At 34.6% G+C, this 20,896-nt stretch overlaps 1 protein-coding gene across 1 annotated transcript; it reads right to left on the bottom strand.

The window, feature by feature from the left end:
* Positions 1 to 5,907: 5,907 nt before the first annotated feature.
* On the bottom strand, positions 5,908 to 20,768 carry LOC110448438 (nuclear transcription factor Y subunit alpha-like). The gene is made up of 9 exons (XM_021494680.1): positions 20,533 to 20,768; positions 16,299 to 16,530; positions 15,464 to 15,598; positions 15,005 to 15,064; positions 11,985 to 12,207; positions 10,506 to 11,026; positions 9,925 to 10,089; positions 9,010 to 9,132; positions 5,908 to 7,481 (listed from the first exon to the last, which is right to left on the bottom strand). The coding sequence occupies exons 2-9, from the start codon at positions 16,464 to 16,466 to the stop codon at positions 7,386 to 7,388; spliced, it is 1,491 nt and encodes a 496-aa protein (XP_021350355.1). The 5' UTR covers positions 16,467 to 16,530; positions 20,533 to 20,768; the 3' UTR covers positions 5,908 to 7,385.
* Between the last annotated feature and the right edge of the window lie 128 nt (positions 20,769 to 20,896).

The following is a 20,896-nucleotide window of genomic DNA, read 5'->3' as shown; positions in this document are numbered from 1 at the left end:
GCTTGGTATGACTGGTGATTTGACTTGTAACTAAGTTTGGTATGACTGGTGACTTGAGTTATAACTAAGCTTGGTATGACTGGTGACTTGTAACTAAGTTTGGTATAACTGGTGACTTGGGTTGTAACTAAGTTTGGTATGACTGGTAAATTTTTAGACAAAAGGGTACCCTTAGTCTTGTTTGCAATGGCCCTGACACCAGTCTGCCGGGTTCTTAGACAATAGGGCACCCTTAGTCTAAGTTTGATCTGGCCCTGACACCAGTCTGTCGGGTTCTTAGACAATAGGGCACCCTTAGTCTAAGTTTACTCTAGCCCTGACACCAGTCTGTCGGGTTCTTAGACAATAGGGCACCCTTTGCCTAAGTTTGCTCTCGCCCTGACACCAGTATGTTGGGTTCTCAGACAATAGGGCACCCTTAGCCTAAGTTTGATCTGGCCCTGACACCAGTCTGTCGGGTTCTTAGACAATAGGGCACCCTTAGTCTCAGTTTACTCTAGCCCCGACACCAGTCTGTCGGGTTCTTAGATAATCTCAAGAAACAGTATGGATAGACAGACACTGTATTTACTATACGGCACCCTTGGCCTGAGTTTCCTCTGGCCCTGACACCAGACATTTTGACAGATAGATGTCTGGTGGAACGGCCTTCTCTGATGCAGGGCCCTACTACTAGAGCATCACTTATACTACTTCTGACAAAAGCAACAGAACAATTTCACTTGCGTATCATCATCTATTATAGGTATGTAAACAAAACATCACCCATATTTAGGTAAAAATATAAAATAAACTTAAAAAGTTTAAATGTACAAAATATAATATTGACAACAATTTCTAACACTAAGAATTTCTTTCATTCATAATATTAAACAGTTTTCAGTCATACAAAATGCTTGCTTTTTCATTTCATACATTCTAATTTCTCGTCGGTGGGAAACATTTACACAAGACATGATTATAAACTATACTCTGCTCTCTAGTCTGTATATCCATACAAAAAACACTGACCTACCTCAGTTTTACCTAAATCTTATGTCACTCAACTGCCAGCAAAACATTATTTAATAGAGTTCATTAAATGCCTTCACTAGTGCTTAAATCCAGGACCTCTGGTTTATTACTCCGAAGCTCTACTGAATGAGTTAAAGAGAAAGTCTCTGTAAGGAGTCGATAGGAAGTGGCTAATATTTTACCAGGTGGCAGTTATATGATTATATGATATGAAGTTATGATTGCTGTTTAAAAGTACAGACATATAAAGATGGGGCTGATCAAGATAAAATTCATCCTCCCTTTGTTTAAAAAGTTGAAAATAATTTTACAGTTTTAAAATACTTTCAAAAGTAAATGTTTGATTCATTTCCTAATATGTTACCTTATTATATTCCTTTTAAATGGGAGAAGGACACAAATTTATTCCCCTACTCCACCTAATTAACCAATTATATTATGTTTAGAGGGACATTTGGGAATTGATTCCTCCCTCCCAACTTAATCAAATTTGATACAGAGGAGAGGAGGCAGCCAACTCATTCCCCACCCTCCCGTTGCCCCTAATTATATTCACTTGATTTATTACACATCGACAGTGGTGAGAAAGGCTTATCCAGGAAATTCAGGTCTAGTTTCATACACTGGTACTGTTCCAAGTGATGCATTAGCAATTGTATATCAGACTTCAATAATTATCATTCTAAAGTTTTCTAATTAACATAAGTGACTTTGACCTTTAGTGAGCTGACCTTGACCTTCAGTCGTGTAACAAGTTTGGAAAAATTAAACGAATGCCTTAAGCTTCTTTAGAGATGACAATCATTAACAAACAGACAGAAGAGACGAACATATACTACATGTACCCCTAACAAAATGTAGCTATAGTACAAATATACAGTGGTTACTATAGCCTAGAACAGTACAAAGAAAAGGAATCATTGATATCAGGCCTCTGTGGTGTCTAACAACACAATAGATTTACGATACATAGACTGCTGTCCAATGATTATATCGAACATAGACCCCCAGTTTTGTATTTTGCAAATATCTGGCAAGAGCAAAGTTAATACTTTTTTTTATTAACTCATTTTTATTTTTTTAAACTTTTTTTTATCAACTCACCCCTGAAGACACATTTGAACTCTTCCAATTCAAAAGTAGGAATAGTTCATTATGAAATTTCAGGGGTGAATGACTTATCATGTAAATTCAAGATTTATTAGTTTCCTCCAAAGTGGTGAAACCACAATACTATACTGGCAGTTGTAAGATCTTATTCCAAATACTACTAGCTAATGAAAAACTGGATAGACATATAGTGAACGAACATAGTGAACAAACAAACAGACAGACAGACAGACAGATACAGAGACCATGGCTAATATTTGAGAATACAATGTACTGCTTTGCAGTGAACTCTGGTATCAGACAAAAGCTGAACATGTCTAATCTGTACTTATATCAATATCTAACTTATAAAGAAAGATTAAGTATAATTTAAAAGTTGTGAGAAAATGTAAATCATTGTACCTTTACGTGTAAAGGATCAAGATACTGTATAAAATTACACTTTCGACATAAAAAATAAATACAAACACAACAAACATTTTTGTTTTGCTACAACAAACAAATCAAGGACAACATCAATATCATAAACAACTAGTAAAACAAGTCTTTTGACTTTGTTAACTTATAATGTGTTTTATAAGTGAATTCGGGTGAAATGCTTAAATATTTTGTTTCTTATTCAGAGATGAGCCAACTGTGAACATACATCTCCACAAACTTATCAATTGTACTTGCATCTCACATATATCTCTCACATCAGTGTTGTAATCTATATATAAATTTGACAACAAACAATTTCTCACTCACAAACTTCCAAGCAGCAGACAGTATACTTTGATCATACAGTGAAGTGCCAACCGTCATAGCTGGAACATACTGTATACATACATTCATTTTACAGAGTCTTTCCATTGAGTCTCGTCACTGAATACCGGAACATTTTCACTGCTTTTTATTTTTCCGACTTTTTACCCTCCGCAATTTATCCTGATAGGAAATATAAGTACACAATATACCATATCTAGTTTTTACATGTGAATAGCGAAGTTAACACCGGGTAAATAGTGATTTTACTAGTGAAAGGTGAATATTTGACAGGGAGAAAGTTTCCTGGTAAACAGTATTTTGAAAAAATAACATATAACGCAGGTATGTTCAAGTGTCGTAATTGTTCTGAATTTCACCGGGCTTTAACTTTTTCATGAATGAAGATAGCTGCAATAACACATCCAGTTCACTCATCAATTTTGACATTGTTTAGTTCAGGAGGACGGGGATATCAATTGTCATTCTAATGTTTAACAAGAACGTTTTTTTGTACAAACTACATAAATAATTTTCATAAATTTCTTCAAAAGGATTTGATTATAAAGAATTCATCAGAAATTATTGACAATGAACATCTGCATCTATTACAATACAGTTAACTCATTCACCCCTCATTATTTAAAGTAGACTTGCCCAGCCTATGATTTGGTAAGGTTCAAATGTGACTTTAGGGGTGAATGGGTTAACAATCATCGCAAGAAGTCAAGGATTTTTTTGTGTGCGAGATAGTTCCCCGTTTACAATTCCTAGGGTTTGGTTGAAATTTAGCCACAGTAAGCAGCTATGCTAAATTGCACAGTAGATCCAACAATTGAGCACTAATCATTATGAAAAATATATCAGTTATACATGTACGTAATGGATTTCAGAAAAAGGTGAAAAAGACATTTAACAAAATTTACATATACAGATATTTTACAAACAAGACACTTACATAAATATCACAAAAAACTTGTTCAAGACCTAATTATACACACGTACACATCCCATACTAGTAATGAAACTTCTAAATGAGATACAAAACATTGACATTTTCATCCAGATCCTATCACATGGATGAAATATTTTTACTTAAGTGCAGCAACAGATCTAAAACAGATTTACCTCCCCTTTCTAACAAGCATTGTCTGCAAACACAGTTTTTTTTTTTAAACTGTCGGATACCTAATATTTAATTATGTGCTGTATTTTATCTGTGATATGCTTGGTAATAAGCCCACCTTTTGATAAACTGATGTCACAATTCTGTTAAATTCTGTAACAAGCGCAGTGCTTATTGTTCCCCCTCTCTAAGGATTAGAACCCCGGGATTAAAATACAATAAACGTTGCTCTTCTTAGAGCATATCTAGTCTGTTGTAAGGACTATGTTTTACTTATTGTTCCCCCTCTCTGAGGATTAGACTCCCGGGATTAAAGTACAATAAACTTTTCTCTTCTTAGAGCATATTTAGTCTGTTGTAAGGAATATTTTTTACTTATATCGTAACATTTTCTTTTTGGAAACATAACCCATGTTATTTCTATATATACAGGGTCATTTTTGCGTTTGAGAAACTTTCATGAAACATTGAATCTCAGAAATCCTCAGAACAGCAGACAGTTACGTATACAGGAAAAAGATGTACACATTACAAAACAATTCTGAAACATCAGATCAACAGCTCCACATTTTATCTCCACAAATACAACACTGCAGGATGTGAAAGCTGAAATTAGCATTTACTTGTATATCGTGTGTTTTGCTTCCACTCTTATTTCAAACAGACTGAAATCATGCGATAATAAATTGTACGCTCATACAAAAATACATTGCTTTCTGGTATTTATTTCTCTCTATCACCTTTTCATTGATATATACAAAGTATGAGATTAAATTATGTTGGTAGCAGTAACTTCATCCAAAGATATAACATATTTGCAATTTGTAGTCTACAAGATTAAGATTTGTAAGTACATGTAATGACTTTATAAAAAGACGAGAGCTTCCACAAAATGATAAATTGAACAGGGGATAAAAAAAAAATCAATATAGCACATTTAAAATTATTTTTAAAGCTAAATCTATCTACCAGTCCTACATTACAAGATTCATGATATCAGACGCAAGCTTTCTGCACATGTAACTATATGTTACGACTCAAGTCTTCATTTTGTCTTAAAAGTTTTTAGCTAGTTGCATTAGAAATATTGCATTTAATGAAAAAAATGTATATTGCAGTGTTGGAGTAAAATAATATAACAAAGTGTGAGATAAAATTCTGTTGGTAGCAGTAATTTCATCCAAAGATATAAAATATTTGCAATTTTACCAGATTGAGATTTGTTAGTAATAACTTAATATAAAAGATGAGCGTTTCCACAAAATAGTAAAGGAATAGAGATTTTCATTGTAAATGTGTTTTAGCGATCATTTAAAAGACAATTTGGGCTGAAGACAGGACTTGTCCAAATGTTGATGGTAACAGCCACTAACAGGAAAATATAACGTGTTTATAAATGTTGACAGCAAGATATACTACCAGTAAATAGCAGGTATGTCTGAACTGTCCTTTACAATAATTTTATATCATATTTTCAGATCAAAAGCTTCATTTTTGAGAGCAAAGATATATTATGCTGTATGGAAAAAAAAAAAATGAAAATCTGAACTTAAAATGTTAACAATTCAATAAAAAGATTTGTCTATTGATTTACTTTCCGATTCAAATAGTCAGTATAATACATGTACGGGCAAAAAATAAAAACGAAATGAAATATTGAATTTAGAATTGCATAAAACAAAGATCATTATACACTTAAGCTTTTAGTGTATATTTCCATAATCAGTATGCAATCCAAGTTTGTAAAACCTCTGATTTTCAATTTATTTGAAAAATTACCCAGCACTAAAAAAGTCACTAGAACAAAATACTTCATAGTATAAATATACCCTGGTATAAATACACCAACCAACAATTAAACATACACTTCAATAAAACCAAAAGTCATCAATTTCATCCTATTTAAAAAAAAATACAATGGCATTCATCCTTAATAGGCAGTGTCAGTTTAAGGATCCATGTCCCACTGCAGGAGAAACACTTAAGTCAGTTTAAGGATCCATGTCCCACTGCAGGAGAAACACTTAAGTCAGTTTAAGGATCCATGTCCAACTGCAGGAGAAACACTTAGGAATTCCACTGTAGATTGAATAATATGCAGAGAAACCTCCCCTTAAAATCACTTTTTCTCTAACTGTTGTAGGACTGGGCAAGGGATTTCCCACTGCTCAGGTAGAGTGATCATCGTGACTATATTGAGATCTGAGGTCCAGGGTTTAAATCTTGGTCAAACCTTGTTGCATTTATAGAATGCTTTCAGAACACTGCTGTTTATTCATTATTTTTTTCCCGTCCATCTTTATACACTTTTAAGTTTTTTGTTTCTTTTCAGAAATGATATATTAAAATTTTGGTTATGCGGTTAAGAAATCTTATTCATAGTTGCAGGTTGTTGGCAGTGGTACAGGATCCTTAATAAAAATAATTAGTTAATTTTTTTAGATTAAATGTTTGGCAAAGATGTTTGTCCCGACACATTCATGTCGAATAACTTTGGGACTGGTCTATCTCATAATGTATATCAACAACATATCAAGTTAAACAATCTTAAAACAGGTACATAAAGTAGCTTGTCTTAAACAGGTACAATAACAGTTCAAAATCAAACGAATGCTGTCATTTGCATCATCAAATATGTCCAATAAATTTCTTTACAGAAATATGAACATGAATGGCACTTTCTAACTAGGTGATCCGTTCTGTTACAAACACTATTTTAATTGCATTTATGTACCAGTGTTGCATAGTAAAAACATACAAACACATGTAAATTTAATTTTAAATGCAGTAAGTTGGTGTCATTTCAGTAACCTGAATGTCAGGTCTTATGCTGCTATTGTTTCCATACAATACAGGATCCTGTTTGTGTTTTGTGATGTGAACCATATACAAAGTACTACAAGTACTCTGTAATCATTGGATCCCATTCCTGATGGCAAGAAATCCAATTCTTCATCTCAATAAATTGTCTTATTGATGTACTTATTACTTGGTTTTCTGTGCAGTGATCATTCAAGATTGTCATTATAACCCTACTTGACAGTTTCCTTTCATTTTGACTGGTCACATCTGAAGTACTTGCGTAGGTTATGGCCATTGTTTGGCTTGACGGGCGGGTACCATAGCTTGAGAGGACCATTTACAGAAGACATCAGTACGACTGGTAGAGCTATATAAATGGCAAGCAAACAAGGTTGACTTGTCCACCTTGGTACCATTCACAGAACATGCTGGTCCGAATCTGATTACTGACCAGTCCAGCAAGCTTAGTGGTAAGCAGGCATATTTGACAGGTACGGACCATATTAGATCAACTGGTCCAGCCAGTTAATTGGTAAGCACACCTGTAGCTAGTGTTAGTTGATATTCTCAAGTGTAATGGCATGTTTCATCAGGTTCCTCGTTTTGCTGCGATTGGCACAGGTGTATGGTGACGAGCCTGCCTGAGGAACTCGGCCATGTCTGGGTGGACTTCGTCAGGATAATCCTAAAAAGGAAGAGAAAGCAAAGCTGATGTCCATTTTCCAGTTTCTGCATACAGTTGTAGTATCAACCTTTTTACTTTACAACACACCTTAACTCATTCACCCTTGAAGTTTCATAATGAACTAATCCAATCTTTGAATTAGAAGAGTTCAAATGTGTTTTCAGGGGTGAATGAGCTAAATGTCACGGTGAAACTTTCATAATGTTGCACTAACACCTTATTTGTGGTGTCTATATTTTTGGCTACATCACCTGTCACATTTTATTTCAGTATGGTGGCATTGAGACCATAAATACAGAGAAAGTAAAACCCTCACAAAACTAGAACTGTCAGCTGCAGGCTTACTTATTAGACGGAACATTTTTAGGACAAAGTTTTGGTTGTAATAGACTAACTTCACCATGAATTGCATAATTGACAACTACCTTTCATACCGACAAAGTTTCACTTAAAGCAGAAAAATGTAGACGGAACATGATTTTTCTTAAGGAAAGGGACATAACTCTACAAAAAAAAGGAAATAAAGTTAAAATTTAATATAAATAGCAGCTACCTTCCTAACTTGACAAAGTTTCATTGAAACCAGAGAAAAAAGGAAGTCTGGATATGTTTTATTTTTTATAAAGAGGTTAACTCTGTCAAAAATCCCCATAAATTAACAACTACCTTGCATACAGAAAAAGTGTACAACGTTTCACTAAATCCTTACTGTAATCTAACAATAAATTAACAACTAATTTGCATACAAAAAAAATGCACAACGTTTAACTAAATCCTTACTGTAATCTAACAATAAATTAACAACTGACTTGCATACAGAAAAAGTGTACAACGTTTCACTAAATCCTTACTGTAATCTAACAATAAATTAACAACTGACTTGCATACAGAAAAAGTGTACAACGTTTCACTAAATCCTTACTGTAATCTTACAATAAATTAACAACTAACTTGCAAACAGAAAAAAGTGCACAACGTTTCACTAAATCCTTACTGTAATCTAACAATAAATTAACAACTAACTTGCATACAGTAAAAGTGCACAACGTTTCACTAAATCCTTACTGCAATCTAACAGAAGTAAGCTGGGAAACTTGTGTAGAATATCAGTGCTAGTTGGACACACATAGACCCATATTACAGTATAATCCCTATAACAAAACACTTCACAGGTCTTAATTATCCAGTTTGGCCAGAAAGGCAAAGGATAAACAGAAACAGAAATGGTGTTCTGTTTTCTTGCAAGTCTTGACAAGGACTTTCAAGAGCTGTAGTAACTTTTAATGTCTTTCCTGTTAAAAATACATTCCACTAAAATATTATGTATGCAGACTTTAAGGATAAAGGAATATGTTCTTTGTGTAGTTTTGGCAACCTTTGGCTTCAAACAATCAGCAATAATACATACCCAGAGTTGTCATTCCAGGTTTTCCAGTTTCTATTAGGAATGGGACAAATTACTGGCAAAAAGTCCACAGAAAAAACAGTTCATTATGTTACATAACATGGGCAGTTATTATGTACTTACCTCAGGTTCTTGTTTAAATTCTTGATGATCATCCGGTTCTTGCTTGATTAGCGAGTAGAAACGTCCACCATCGCCCCGACTTCTATTCATGGCATGTTTGTGTCGAGATTCATGCAGATATTTCTGGAACAAAGATTTTTTTAAACATATATATATATGATATATTTATTTGTTTCTATAAACAGAACATTATTTATGTATAAATGACACTTTTTGATCAACAAACACCAGTGTGTATATGATACAATGTCATTGTATTTGGATACGATTTGTAGAAATACAACTTCAAAGGGAAGACAATTTTTTACTTGCGCCCTGTCCAGGCCTCAAACTCTAAAGTCCCGCACCAAATAGCCTAGCTAAGAAATATCTGTAGCTTCGATCTTGACACTGTGGCAGCCTCCCATTGAGGGCAGGGTAGTGGACGTTAAGCACTTGGCAATTAAAGTAACTTAAGTATATTACATAACTTCTTGCAATGAGTTGTATTATAACAAAGTCGAATAAGACCTTTGATATAAAAAAAAATACTGGAACTTTTGTATACTTCACACGTAAAGGAATTTCCTGAAATTGAGTTACACTTGAGTGTAAACTTGAGTTAACTCACTTGTAAATGACAGACAAGTGGGATAATTAATGAGGTTCATGAGTTTGTATATAAATTTTGAATCTGTTCCAAACATCAACTTTTCTAGAAACCACTATGGAAACCGGACAACTGAAAGAGAATTTGTGTGTTATTTTTTGTACATTTCAGGTGATTAACTTTCAAAAATATTTTTACACTCATCATGTAATTTCACACTGAATAATATGTAATTAAGCTTTAAGCTTAACATCTTTTTCAGAAACATGCCATTATGCATGAAAAGATAGGATATCACAATCCAGTTTGAATCTAACTGTGCTTACCCGTCGCTGTTTAGGGATTTTGCCACTAGCCTCCAGCTTTGCACGAGCCTGCCTACGTTTGAGGATGCGGTGGTATTGTTTGGCGTTAACGTACAGGGGCTCCTCATCAGACGCTACTTGTTGTGTCTGTATTGGCATCCGCTGTAGTGTATTCCCATTCAAAACCTACAATACAGAGGAGAATACATCAAAATCGGGGTTTCTCCTGGTATTTTTTCACATCACCTACAATTTGCATTTTAGCATATACATAGATAGCACAGCACTGAACAGACCATCAATTTTTACAAGTTAACTTGTTGATTTTATAATAGCTAATGTCTGATCCTCAATCAGTTCATACTGATTTAACTTTGGTTTTGATACCTGCCTATGAGGTAGAGAGGGTTTACATACAGTTGTCTTGTTTGTTCGTCCATTAATTTGTTTGCATCCAGTGGACAAGTTATCCAAATGCTGGAAAGATTGCGTTTGGGCGAGATATAGTTGTTAGGGTCGGAGGTAAAAACTAGGGTACCTGAAACATACTTATTTGTATTATTTCAACTTTACTAGAAATGGTCTTTGTACATGCCACCTACCATGATTTGCTGGTTACTGTTGGCGCCCATCTGCAGCATGCCGCGGGCCTGCAGCCCCTGTAGTACCTGTGGCACAGTGGTGCCGTTGGTCTGCTGTACAATCTGTCCGCTAGTTTGCTGTAAGCCTTGCTGTAACATCTGTGCTACAGTAGCATCTTGGGAAGTTGTCTCCCCTGATGACTGCTGTATGCTGCTGGGCGACGTGGCTGGAGGCATTCCCGATTGTAAAACCTGCCCCCCGGCCTGTAATACCTGTCCCCCTATACTGTTCTGTTGTAGTGCTGTTTGTAAGATTTGTGCAGCACTGGCCTGTGGCAATGCCCCAGCCTGCAACAGCTGTGGCGAACTGCTCTGGGGCATTGTATTCTGTACAAGTTGAGTGGCACCATTCTGTTGCAGCTGTGCCATCTGTGGGATTCCTCCCTGTATGATCTGGCCATTACTTTGTATGAGTCCTGCCTGCAGCATGTGTTGAAGGCTAGCTGCCTGTGGGGAGGCCGATGGGACGGAGGAGGAAGTTACTAAAATTTTAGAGTTTACATTTAGTTTTGAAACATTAATATATGACAATACTAGCAGAGCTTTGTAAGGTTACAAAACATCCTATATGCTGTACAATTTTATACTTTCTTTTCATATTTAAACAACTTCCTTTTTAAACATTTCTCCCTTATTTTGGAATATCAGAGGAAGTCGCCTGCATATCACACCCAAATGTATACTCTTTCTGCACTTACGGTCCTTTACTAAACTGTTATAAAGATGCATTACCTATCAATCTGCTCAAGCAGCCCATTGCAGGCAATGCATAGAGCATTCCAGTGTATTTTTTGTCCAATTTCTGTTGAATGTAGGACTGCAACGGTTAGAAAAAATTGCCACTCTGATAACCGTGTGTGCTTATCCGAACCGAAACCAGGTAACCATGCAATGAAATACAGCCATGCATGGCTCTTTATTTTGTAGAAAATATTATTACTTATTTCATTAAATGCATAAACAAAGATAACTAAATACTTATGTCTAGTGAATACAGTTGTAAAACGTTTCAAATTCTCAAAATCGTTATGAATTGATTACATATGGCTACCCTCCCAACAGGGAAATTTTCGTAGTCTCATTTCACTCTGTAACACTGACAATAGCTGCCGGTTACAATGTTCAACAGATTATCAGTCGATATTATTTTACATTCAAAGTTTATTGTTTACATGCACTCAATAGTAAAGCAAGTATACTGATCAAGAGTGATCACTCGAAACACTTTTGCTAATTTTTGTGTGCATGTTTTGCTTGTATTATTTTTTTCATTCAAGTTAGTTTCCTTTTCAGAAATTATTCACCTATTGTCATCTGTATTAGTAAAACAAGTTTCCAATGCATTGTTCCTTTATGGCAGTGGTAGGGGATTTGTTAAACATATTTAAGAAATTGAAGACAATTGGAGATTTCCAAACATATACTGGTTAAGTAACTGACCTTGGGTCTGTTGCTGTACTTGTGGAAGTTGTAGCTGACTGTTGGTGGAGTCGTCTGCCCCTGTCTGCAGAATCTGCTGCTGCTGAGGCTGATACAGTATGGTCTGTCCATCCTGAGTCTGCACCAGTTGACCTCCAAACTGTTGCTGACCTAGAATCTGGCCATTTGGACCTTGAAATGCCATCACTTGACCAGTACTCTGACCTGCAGCTTGTTGAAATATCTGTGATTATGAAAAGCATGTGTATACAAATTAATACTGAAAAATGATTGTTTATCAGTTTGTTTGTTTGTTTGTTTGATTTTGTTTAACATCTTATTAACAGCTAAGGTCATTTAAGGACGGCCTCCCCTGTGTGCAAGATGCATGCGTGTAGTGTATGTGTGTGTATTTTGGGAGGCTGCGATATGTTCGTGTTTGTCTCCTTGTGATAGCGCGGAACTGATGCCGACTTTATAGTGCTACCTCACTGAAACATACTGCCGAAGACACCCAGCAGGATGCCCCACCCGGTCACATTATACTGACAACGGGCAGTGAACATATTTAATATCTGTAAAATTTAGTTAGTTATCTTTGCAACTACTAATTTAAATGTAATATACAATTAGTTTGGCTTTAAAATAAATATATAAACAAAATGCTTTTAATCCAATTCAAACTCAGAGAGTTAACACTTGTGTAAAAATAGAGATTTAGTGACAAAAAGTTTCCAAATACATAGAATTTTCCAAAGCACATTTGGAATAATGTTAACATAACTTACATCACCATGATCTGATTACATGATATTTTAAAGGGGCATCACGCTGAAGTAACTTTTTTTTTTTGTCTTTTTTCCAAATACTACATAAACATATCAAGTGAGACTCCTTATGGAAAATGCCGATCGGATTTGGCTGAAATAGATTCATAAAAATGATTAAATCTAAGATAATCATCGGTATTTCTACCTGTCTGACCAACGTTTTGTTCAGGGATTTCCCTCTACTAGCGCATGCGCATAGCACACCATTTCTTTGTAAACAAAATGACTGGCCGTGTGAAGTAAGCCAAAGAAAAGTGTTGTACCGTGTCAGCTACGAAGCGAATAGTTGCCAAATGGTCAAAAGATAGCGCAAGGGGTACGTTACGGAATCATTATTGCCAGTGGGAAGTATTCAAAGCAGAAAATAACTGCCCTAGCAGTCAGTACGGTGCATGTTTTCTTCCGGATAGCGGCCGGTTAAGCTGAAATAAAATCGACAGAAATGCTAGCGCTGTTTATGTTATGAATAAATATCTAAAACTATTAACCTCGCTAGTATCATTGTGTGAGTTTGAACACAGATGAACTTAGTTTAATATGTTAATGGGCATGTATCGGAGAGAGTTTACTTTGTGTTTTTTTTAATTATACAGTGGTTTATGCAAACGAAAGGGATAAGTGACTGGTTAGTTTGATTTTGCCATGAGGCCCCCCAAGGGATAACTGCTGTGATGGCCACGGCGTATTCTGTTCTCTGATCCTCTGTCGGTGCTCGGGGTCAAATGAGATACGTGCGCTATTAGATTTACATAATTTATAATATTACCGGGATCAGTAAAATGGTATGATTTAATTATATTGCTGAATTAAACGATTGTTTTTTGTTTTGACATGCAAGTTTTAAATTAGTACTAATATAATACCCGGCCTGCCCTGGCGCGACGACGCAATATATAAAAAAAAAATCGCTCTTCGTCAGAAAGCTACGTTATCGCAGCTAGATTAAAAATGTCAAAATGACGGACCAGGATGAATAACTGAGGAAGGAGAACCTACTTCTAGTAAATAGGATCGCATAACACTTTTTTTTTAAATCGTAATTTTTCAACAGTTCATGTTTTCATATGATGTTGACTTAGAATGTATGATCATGTAACAACCTTTTCTCTATAAAGAATAAATTTTCGACTTCAGATAGAATCGGAATACGTATTGAAAACAGGGGAAAAAATATTTGATTACGTTATAAAAATGGCGCGTGCTGCCGATAACTACGGCTTCTGTTTCGGACCAAAGGAACTGATTAAAGAAAAGTTGTCTCAGCATAAAAAGGTCCATTTAAAAGTATGCTTTAATCTCTGTAAAGTATTGAAAAAATATAATTATCAAGTATCTCAACACGTTCCTTATTGACACATATTCTACATGTACACGTAGTGGTTTTGCCATACAGTTTATTGTGTGTGATGGTTAATATGACTTCCTAAATGTTAGCGTTTGGAGACAGTGAAAGTGGGAAAGAGAGTATACATAGATTTATATTCATGGTCTAGAAAAAAAATGGCCAAAGACATTGAGTTGTTTAATGTAATAAATAAATTCACAAACGTTTCCTTTTTATATTCGCGTGTAGTTTGTCATTGCATATATGCACTTTATGTAAACATTTGAAAAGGGATATTCGTCTCGTGAATATTCCTTTTTACAGAAAGGTTTGTCCCATTGTTGAGGGAGTGTTTAGCCCCGTACCACCTGTACCGGTCACGGGAGAAGGCTGTGATAAATTGTAAAAACTTGTGCCCCATCCTTTGTTTAATTTTATTGGCAACAAATTTATGTTAAAAGCTAAATAAATTTAAATTCTTAATATTGGCAAGTGTGCAATTAACTTCTGATGATGAATAATTACTGTTCAATAAGTTTGAATACGGAATTAGAAATCATATAACTTGGTTTCATAGTGCGGTAAGAAGTTGCAGTTGCCTGACGGCCCCTCTCTGAGGGCCCCTTTGTAAACCGTTTCATCTCGCTCGCACCACTTGTGTTTGCTGCCTAATCAGGTGACGTTATCGGCGCTATTTTTAGCCGGGCTTTCCCGAACAATTCAAGTGGTCAAACTGGACATTTGGAACGGACTATGAATATGGGGATAGCGAGGTAACATAAGTGGAAGTGCATACAATACATACATTCATTAAAAAAAACACGCCTTTTCACGTGATGTCCCTTTAATGTTTCATGGTAGGAGGGGGGATAGACAGTTTGTTTTACCTGTTGTTGAGCTTGTAGAGAATTTTGGATCTGTTGTCCTCCAGGTGCTAGTAGCTGAAACTTTAAAAATGGCGAACTTACTTCTGATGTACACAATCAATTTGTAAGGGCTGAATTAGAATATATATATATGTATACAATGACATGTAAGTTTTTTAATGCAATAGATTCAAAAGCTGACTTTGGAGAAAAGGTTAAAACATTCTCAGATTTTTTTCTCTCTTACAAGACCTGTAAGACATGTAATAGTAGAATCGCTCCACTTCAATCAATAAATTAAGGCGTAGCTTACAGACACAAAGCTATAGAGATTCATGAATATAAAACTTAAATAGTAGTGAAATATTTCACACACCTTGAATAAAATTTGGATAAACACTGAGGTTATGAATTTAATCATTCCAAGATTTTTTTTATGCCTGGTTAGTGGTGTTGCTTAAGACCAAATATATATCTTACTTGTGGCACTTGTGACAATTGGCCATTTTGACCTTGAACTTGAAGTTGTTGACCTTGGAGAAGTTGACCTTGGGAGAATGCTTGGAGAAGGATCTGCTGACCTTGTAACATTTGATTCTGTCCTATTTGTATGATCTGTTGACAAAGATTATGAAAGGATTTACCAAAAACACTATAATAAATGAAGATTTCTTAAAAAGATTCCAGTAACATATATGGTGTATTCAAAGAACATTTTCAAATTTCTTGGTAATGTGCGACTTAAGAATTTTCATATGCAAAGTGTCTAGACTAACACAAGACCAGGTGTACAATTTCATATTTAGAATACTAGTCCACAGGCAGATTTTGAAATTCTACAAGCCCATCTTTAGTTTTATAGTAAACATATATTGAATTTTTACTAGTTCCGACATAAAATCTACTAGCGCCAGGCGTCTTGCTAGTGGAATTGCACTTATAGTATACACTCCTGCAGACTCACTAAAGTATTCAAGTGGCAAAAAAAGCTTTAAAGCTATATATCTATCCATGGTCAATTTCACTTATTGCGATCCAAATGGTTGAACTGGTTGGACCAGAGTTGTTTGTTTATGAAATAAGATCGGACCTAGTACCAGTAATCTGATGCTGCTTTCAGGCTAGCCTTGACAAAGCCTTGCAGGCTTGCATTAACAATTGCAGGTCTGCCAGCATCGGATATCTGCTTTCTGAAAATGTTACATTTAAAAACAGACAAACCGGTTGTTCAGCATAAACGAACAGGCCCCATGTATTCTTTTATTAAGTAAGCACATGTAAGCACATATATAGCTTTGTTAATGATAAACCTTACCTGTGGCTGTCCCTGTATGGGAAATTGGTTTCCTTGTAACCACTGAAGAGGCAGTCCCTGGGCATGCATAACCAGCTGCTGTTGCTGCTGCTGTTGTTGCTGCTGCTGTTGTTGTTGCTGTCCATCTCCTGATGGTTGCATAGTTGCAACCTGCATCTGCTGATCCATGTTTGGTTACAGCGTAAAGTACCACGATATTGAAGTGGCACTGACTACATGGCTATATACTTTTCTACAATGACAAAATATTGAACATATATTAATGATGATCATGATGAGAAAAAGATGGTGTCAAAGAGGAAAATTAAATAAAATAAGAAAGTTTGTGTGTATGTGTGTGCGTGCATGTGAATGTATTCTTTTTTCATGTCATAAATATTATGTAAAAAATGGTGAAAAATAAATAATTACAAAAAATAAAAATATTGAACATATTACAGTGAAATAAGTTCAAAGACATAGGATCCCTGTAGCACTGTTAAAACCTGTAACTATGCATTTGAAACTGCCTTTTCCAGCATGGCTATAGCTTTGATATGATCTGCCTTATCAGGCACTAACAACTAGTTAAGACAGTTTGATTCTATGTCACCTGGCTAAATACCTCCACATAATGTGCATGCCTGTGTGTTTGAGGCTAATGTTTTATGGCGAGACTGTGTTTCACTACCATTGTTAGCCACTCATCCAGATCCACCATTACATACAATAGTACAACCAACATAACTTTTAATTTATCAAGTAGTTAATATGGAACATGGGTCAACAATACACCTTGACCAAGTGCTTTGTATTTACTATTATGGGTAAGATGTCCACTTGGATTTGATACCAACAGGCAATGTATTCTACTAACTACCCATTCACAAAAACACACCTCAAAAAAAGTATTTCATTCATTTTTAAGCGTTTTGAAATTAGGATATTCTGTTTTCAAGTTTTCAGACATTAGATAAGTGTAACATGAATAACATTTATTTTTAATTTACATTTAATATCAAATGTGACATTCCAAATTAATTAGCAAATTTGTTGACTTTGAGGCATTTAATTCAAATGTTGAATGGTCTAGGTCAATGCACATGGTTGTATACAATTTTAGCATTACACAACAGCTATATCATGTAGCTATAGACACAACAGTATCATTACTGACACCATAAGGCCAAAAAAACGTGTTTCCTGCTAATTATTAATTAGGAGGGTAGGTAGCTAGGTAGCCTAGGTAATAAATTACATTTTGTTAAAAACTTTTTCCTAAAGATTTATATAGGAGAGTGATCTTGACTTTCAACAGTGCTGCCAAAATCAGTTTAGGGTAGGGAAAACAAATTATGATAGGTACATGTAGGGTGCATTGCCATAACTTTCCGGTGCAAAATAGTGAGATCAGTGATTATTTTAAGTGATTTGAGATTTTTGAGATTTGGTCAAAAATAGTGAGATTTCTTTGACTCTGAATTAGTGAGAAATTCACGAGACATTTAAAACATAAATTATATAGCATAAAACATAGTATTGAATCATTTGTGTTATTCTGAAGCCTCTAATTACTTTGTTAGAGCCAAAAGTGAAGATTTATTACTATTTTAAAGGATTTTAGGAAGGTTTACACGTGACATACGGTCCAGTAAAGCTATCAACATTTAAAAGTAAATAAATCAAACAAAAGGCAAAAAATAAGAGTAATTAAAAAAAGATTTTGTTTAGAGGGATGTCCTTGTTAACCCAGGTTAGAAAAACTAGAACCAAATAACATTTTTCATTTTGCCTAATTTACTAGCACCAGTAATAACACTGAAACATAAGCATTCAGTATTTTGATTTACACAACAATTATTGTGTAAATTCAAAAAACAACTTGTAATGATGTCATTCTCATATATATATGACTAATGTTCAAGTGATACAAGGGAAGTAACTCTTATTGGCTTAGACAATACACAAACTATAGCAAACTACAACCAGGGAAGTCAAAAACAGAAAACTCATTTTTTTCAAAACATTTAAGAGGCATTGATGAAGAAATTAATGGTGGTTTTTAGCTCACTTCTAACATTATCTGCTGTCCAAGTAGTCAATTGTAAGTGTCATAATGATATTGAATGAGTCGTTATATTTGATAATCTATTCTACTGTTACAATAATCCTAATGATAGTTTCAAAACTGAATCGCTGTATAATGTTGGGGTTTTGATTGTATTTTATTAATGTTACATTTACCATTTCGGTGATGGAACAACTTCTGATTAACAATCACTAGTTACCATCCCCCATGTACTATTAATGAACAATAATTTATGTGTGTGCATGTACCTGCAACACTCTTACAAAAGTCTCCCCTTCTAACGCAAATGGAATTCAAGTTAACTTGTCATCAAGGAATTAATTTATTAGTTAAGTGAGGATACATGCGTGTATACATATATATCAGCGTTCCTTGTCCGCGATGCTCTCAGCTTAATTGCTGCCTTCGGCTGTCTTTAGCCAAGGGGACTATTGGTTTTATATAATAGCTATATTTTCAATTATAGTATATCAGTTCTATCTTCTTGTAATATGATGTATATGTACATGTTACTGTTCTGTTTGACTGTGTCTTGATAAAGGAGCGGATCGCTTCGAAAATTTGACAACCTAAACTTGTCCACACTGTACTTCTTTGCCCCATTTAATATATATATATCATCCACTGTTAAAACACACCCATGTTAAATCTGCACAAAACAACAACAATGAATCCATTAAAATCCAATAACTATGACTGTGAAATTGACTAGTTGGAGAATTGACATATGGATTCCTGGCATTCACATGACAGAAGTTAGTAGTATACATAAAAGAATTGTCAAAATTTGATAACTGCATAATATTGGTCATATGTCATGACCTGAGTACATCAGATTATATCATCACATGGTATATTAGATTTAATAAAGCAATATTTGCCAATTTTATACTACAGTAGATTTTAAAAAAATCAAAAAATTCAGTCCTTGGTAATTTATACATAAGTTGATTATGAAATTTAAGTATTATTATAAATAACTATAAAATCGAAAATTATAGACTTAATTCTAGGGTCTGCAACAAGTTGTTTTCTACACTATATTGAACTGAAAGACTTTGACATGATACACTTTTTAGCATTTCATCTCGGTCATTAACAATAGATTCTATCTGATGTTTCATACATAAACATTTTATTAATACTTTTGTGATGTTGAGACAAACTGAAAATTAACTCATTGTAGATCATTTGTTAATTTTCTTTATTTGTACAATTTCAAACAGTCTCATATTATCATAATCCGACATGATTTACAATCCATTTTTTAACTGATCAGTTATACCCAAGGGCTATATGTTGGACGAATAATTCACACAATGGTGCTACGTAATGATATACATGTATTTTTACAAGTCATAATTGATATTTCACTTTATAGTTCTTTTAGTCCAATTCTCAATCAGGCAAAATTCCCATGATCTAGTAATGATTAAAGCATTATTTGTTCCAAAACATAAAATGATAAAGAGAACATCTTTAAAAATTGAAGAAAGAGAAAGAAAAGAAACAAATGTAGACACCCAGACAGATAAATCATAACATCCTCGACAAATCATGATCAATTAGGCCTGTTTTAAGAAAAATATTTAAATTTTAAAACATGTCCATTGTTATTTGATTTATTGTAAATAACAATTTTAATGACAACGAATGTGATGGTTTATTATTTTTACTGTAAATGTTTAAACTGTTAACTAATTTATCTCTATGTTAAAGTTCATAAAGGTGTTCCACTTTTGTTTTGGAATGGAAACTAAAGGAAATACTCACCAATGTATGATAAAATATACAACTCGTCAGTTTGAATACAAATGAGATTGTCATGATCATGACGACCACTTCCTAAAAAAACACTTTCTGATCGAGATGATTTTATAGATCAGGGGTTTTCATAATTTTGTTTAGAATGATAAATGAACAGCCTTGTGGTTTCTATTTTTAGCAAAGAATCAAGGAACAAAATAAATCCAAACGCATGTAGTGCGACAGAGAAACAATGCAAACACGCAATGGACATTTTCTCCGGCGATTGTGTTTGGCAAAAAGCCATGAAAAAACCCCAATGTTTCGTCTCGTATCTTGAAATGACACATTTTGAACTGAAAATGTGTGAATAGTAAGAGCTACGATGGAAGCGAATCATAAGATAACTGAGCGACTTACGTGGGTCCAATAGGTACCCTTTTCTTGGTGATTGGCTATGGAAATCAACTTGTCGTGGACAACGAATCATGGGCTAATCCGGCCTTGTTGGTCGACGCCATTGGTGCTGATTCTTTGAGGTACCACCTACAACGAAATTATGTGAGGAATTTCCTTTAAATCATAATTTGGTGTTTCCTTTAACCAAAAAACCTTTCCAGTATTATATTAAAAATAGAATGTTAAATATTAGACAAGTGATATAACTGTAAAATCAATAACGGTAAGACATTTTCTGTGAAATATTTCGTGTTTATTGGGGAGTGCGTAACAAGGATGGAACAGCGAGACCTGAGGTCAACCAGTGGATTCGTCCTATCAATTA

This window comes from Mizuhopecten yessoensis, unplaced genomic scaffold, assembly GCF_002113885.1.
Source record: "Mizuhopecten yessoensis strain PY_sf001 unplaced genomic scaffold, ASM211388v2 scaffold4033, whole genome shotgun sequence".
Classification (NCBI taxonomy): domain Eukaryota; kingdom Metazoa; phylum Mollusca; class Bivalvia; order Pectinida; family Pectinidae; genus Mizuhopecten; species Mizuhopecten yessoensis.
This window is presented reverse-complemented; position numbering and strand designations above follow the sequence as displayed.